Source organism: Triticum aestivum, chromosome 1D, assembly GCF_018294505.1.
Source record: "Triticum aestivum cultivar Chinese Spring chromosome 1D, IWGSC CS RefSeq v2.1, whole genome shotgun sequence".
Classification (NCBI taxonomy): domain Eukaryota; kingdom Viridiplantae; phylum Streptophyta; class Magnoliopsida; order Poales; family Poaceae; genus Triticum; species Triticum aestivum.
Genome location: NC_057796.1, coordinates 468045015 through 468046943, shown reverse-complemented (window position 1 = coordinate 468046943; position 1929 = coordinate 468045015). Strand labels below are relative to the sequence as shown.

At 45.9% G+C, this 1929-nt stretch overlaps 1 protein-coding gene across 9 annotated transcripts in view; it reads left to right on the top strand.

The window, feature by feature from the left end:
* Positions 1–1929, top strand: part of LOC123183050 (putative disease resistance protein RGA1) — a 25963-nt gene that overhangs the window by 22236 nt on the left and 1798 nt on the right. For 5 of the 9 annotated variants that reach the window (XM_044595779.1, XM_044595776.1, XM_044595775.1 and 2 more), the window contains 2 exons: positions 577–654; positions 1388–1465. In XM_044595779.1, the coding sequence (XP_044451714.1) occupies positions 577–654; positions 1388–1465 (156 nt within the window). The remainder of the gene's footprint in view (positions 1–576; positions 655–1387; positions 1466–1929) is intronic. The other 4 variants (XM_044595778.1, XM_044595777.1, XM_044595774.1 and 1 more) reach the window with 1 other exon arrangement.

Sequence of the window (1929 nt, the reverse complement as noted above, 5' to 3'; positions counted from 1 at the left end):
TTGCCGTCCGCCTCTCTTTGCCGTCCGCCCTTTTGCCTCTTTGCCGTCCGCTGGCAGACGGCAAAGAGGTGGGCCGTTAAGTTTTTCCAAACGGGCGGGGGGTGGGGGCCACCTCACTCTTTGCCGTCTGCCAGCGGACGGCAAAGATTCTTTGTCGTCCGCTGGCGGACAGCAAAGAGCTCGCGGACGGCAAAGAGTTTCTTTGCCATCTGCCATTTCTTTGCCGTCTGCTTTTGGGTAGCTGATGGCAAAGAGCTTCTTTGCCGTCAGCTAGCAGACGACAAAGAGCTGGCAGATGGCAAATTAGCTGATTCCAGTAGTGATTGGGCGACGGAGGCGGGAAGAGGTGGCGTCGCGGGCGGGAGTTGAGGGGGTGGGGCAAAAATGATTGGTGTGGCCATGTTCAAGAGATGCGCCTGACGTCCTCGACGGACTTGCCGTTGATTGTACATTTGTACTATGTCGATTTAGTAAATGAGAAGGAGCGCCCATAGTCATGCCCCGGGGTGTAGATGCCTATCGTTTCTTAGTTTACTTTCCACAATGACCTAATCGTGTAAATTTTGTGTAACACAGGAAGCATCGATGGGTAGGCTATCGAAAAGATACCAAAAAGGCCCGTCGAGACATAGAGAGGAACGAGAAGAACTAGAGGTATGAAACTCAAAAGCCTAGTAACTTTTAACCTAGTCATTATGGTTTTATATGCACATGCCTTTGCAATTGATTTATATAAATATGACATAGGAATTCAACCGATGCATATTTATTTTATTTCTTTGATGTGTGTTTACGCCATTTTTGTGCTTAGTCGTTCTTGTAAAAGTCGCATTTTTGTAGACATTCAAAACCCTAAGGTAAAACATTGGATGCAAAATCAAGGCAGGAGAGATCAAAACCTACTAACTCAATGTAAAAGTATTTATAAAACTAGTCATTAACATGTGCAACTGCATGTCTTCTATAATATTATTAATTAAATGTAAATTATCAACCGCCTCCTTAACCCGGGCAACGGCGCGTGGGTCGACGCTGGCAGTGTAGCACTAGGAGGAGTGGCCGATGGGGTTGTGGAGGAGGCTTGCGGTTCCATTCCCGTCGAAATCGGGGCTGACGGTGGTTGCGGCGGACACATTGGGCGACGGAGGCGGGAAGAGGTGGCGTCGCGGGCGGGAGTTGAGGGGGTGGGGCAAAAATGATTGGTCTGGCCATGTTCAAGGGATGCGCCTGACGTCCTCGACGGACTTGCCGTTGATTGTACATTTGTACTATGTCGATTTAGTAAATGAGAAGGAGCGCCTATAGTCATGCCCCGGGATGTAAATGCCTATCGTTTCTTAGTTTACTTTCCACAATGACCTAATCGTGTAAATTTTGTGTAACACAGGAAGCATCGATGGATAGGGTATCGAAAAGATACCAAAAAGGCCGGTCGAGACATAAAGAGGAACGAGAAGAACTAGAGGTATGAAACTCAAAGGCCCAGTAACTTTTAATCTAGTCATTATGGTTTTATATGCACATGCCTTTGCAATTGATTTATATAAATATGACATAGGAATTCAACCGATGCATATTTATTTTATTTCTTTGATGTGTGTTTACGCCATTTTTGTGCTTAGTCGTTCTTGTAAAAGTCACATTTTTGTAGACATTCAAAACCCTAAGGTAAAACATTGGATGCAAAATCAAGGCAGGAGAGATCAAAACCTACTAACTCAATGTAAAAGTATTTATAAAACTAGTCATTAACATGTGCAACTGCATGTCTTCTATAATATTATTAATTAAATGTAAATTATCAACCGCCTCCTTAACCCGGGCGACGGCGCGTGGGTCGACGCTGGCAGTGTAGCACTAGCAGGTGTGGCCGACGGGGTTGTGGAGGCGGCTTGCGATTCCATTCCCGTCGAAATCGGGGCTGACGGT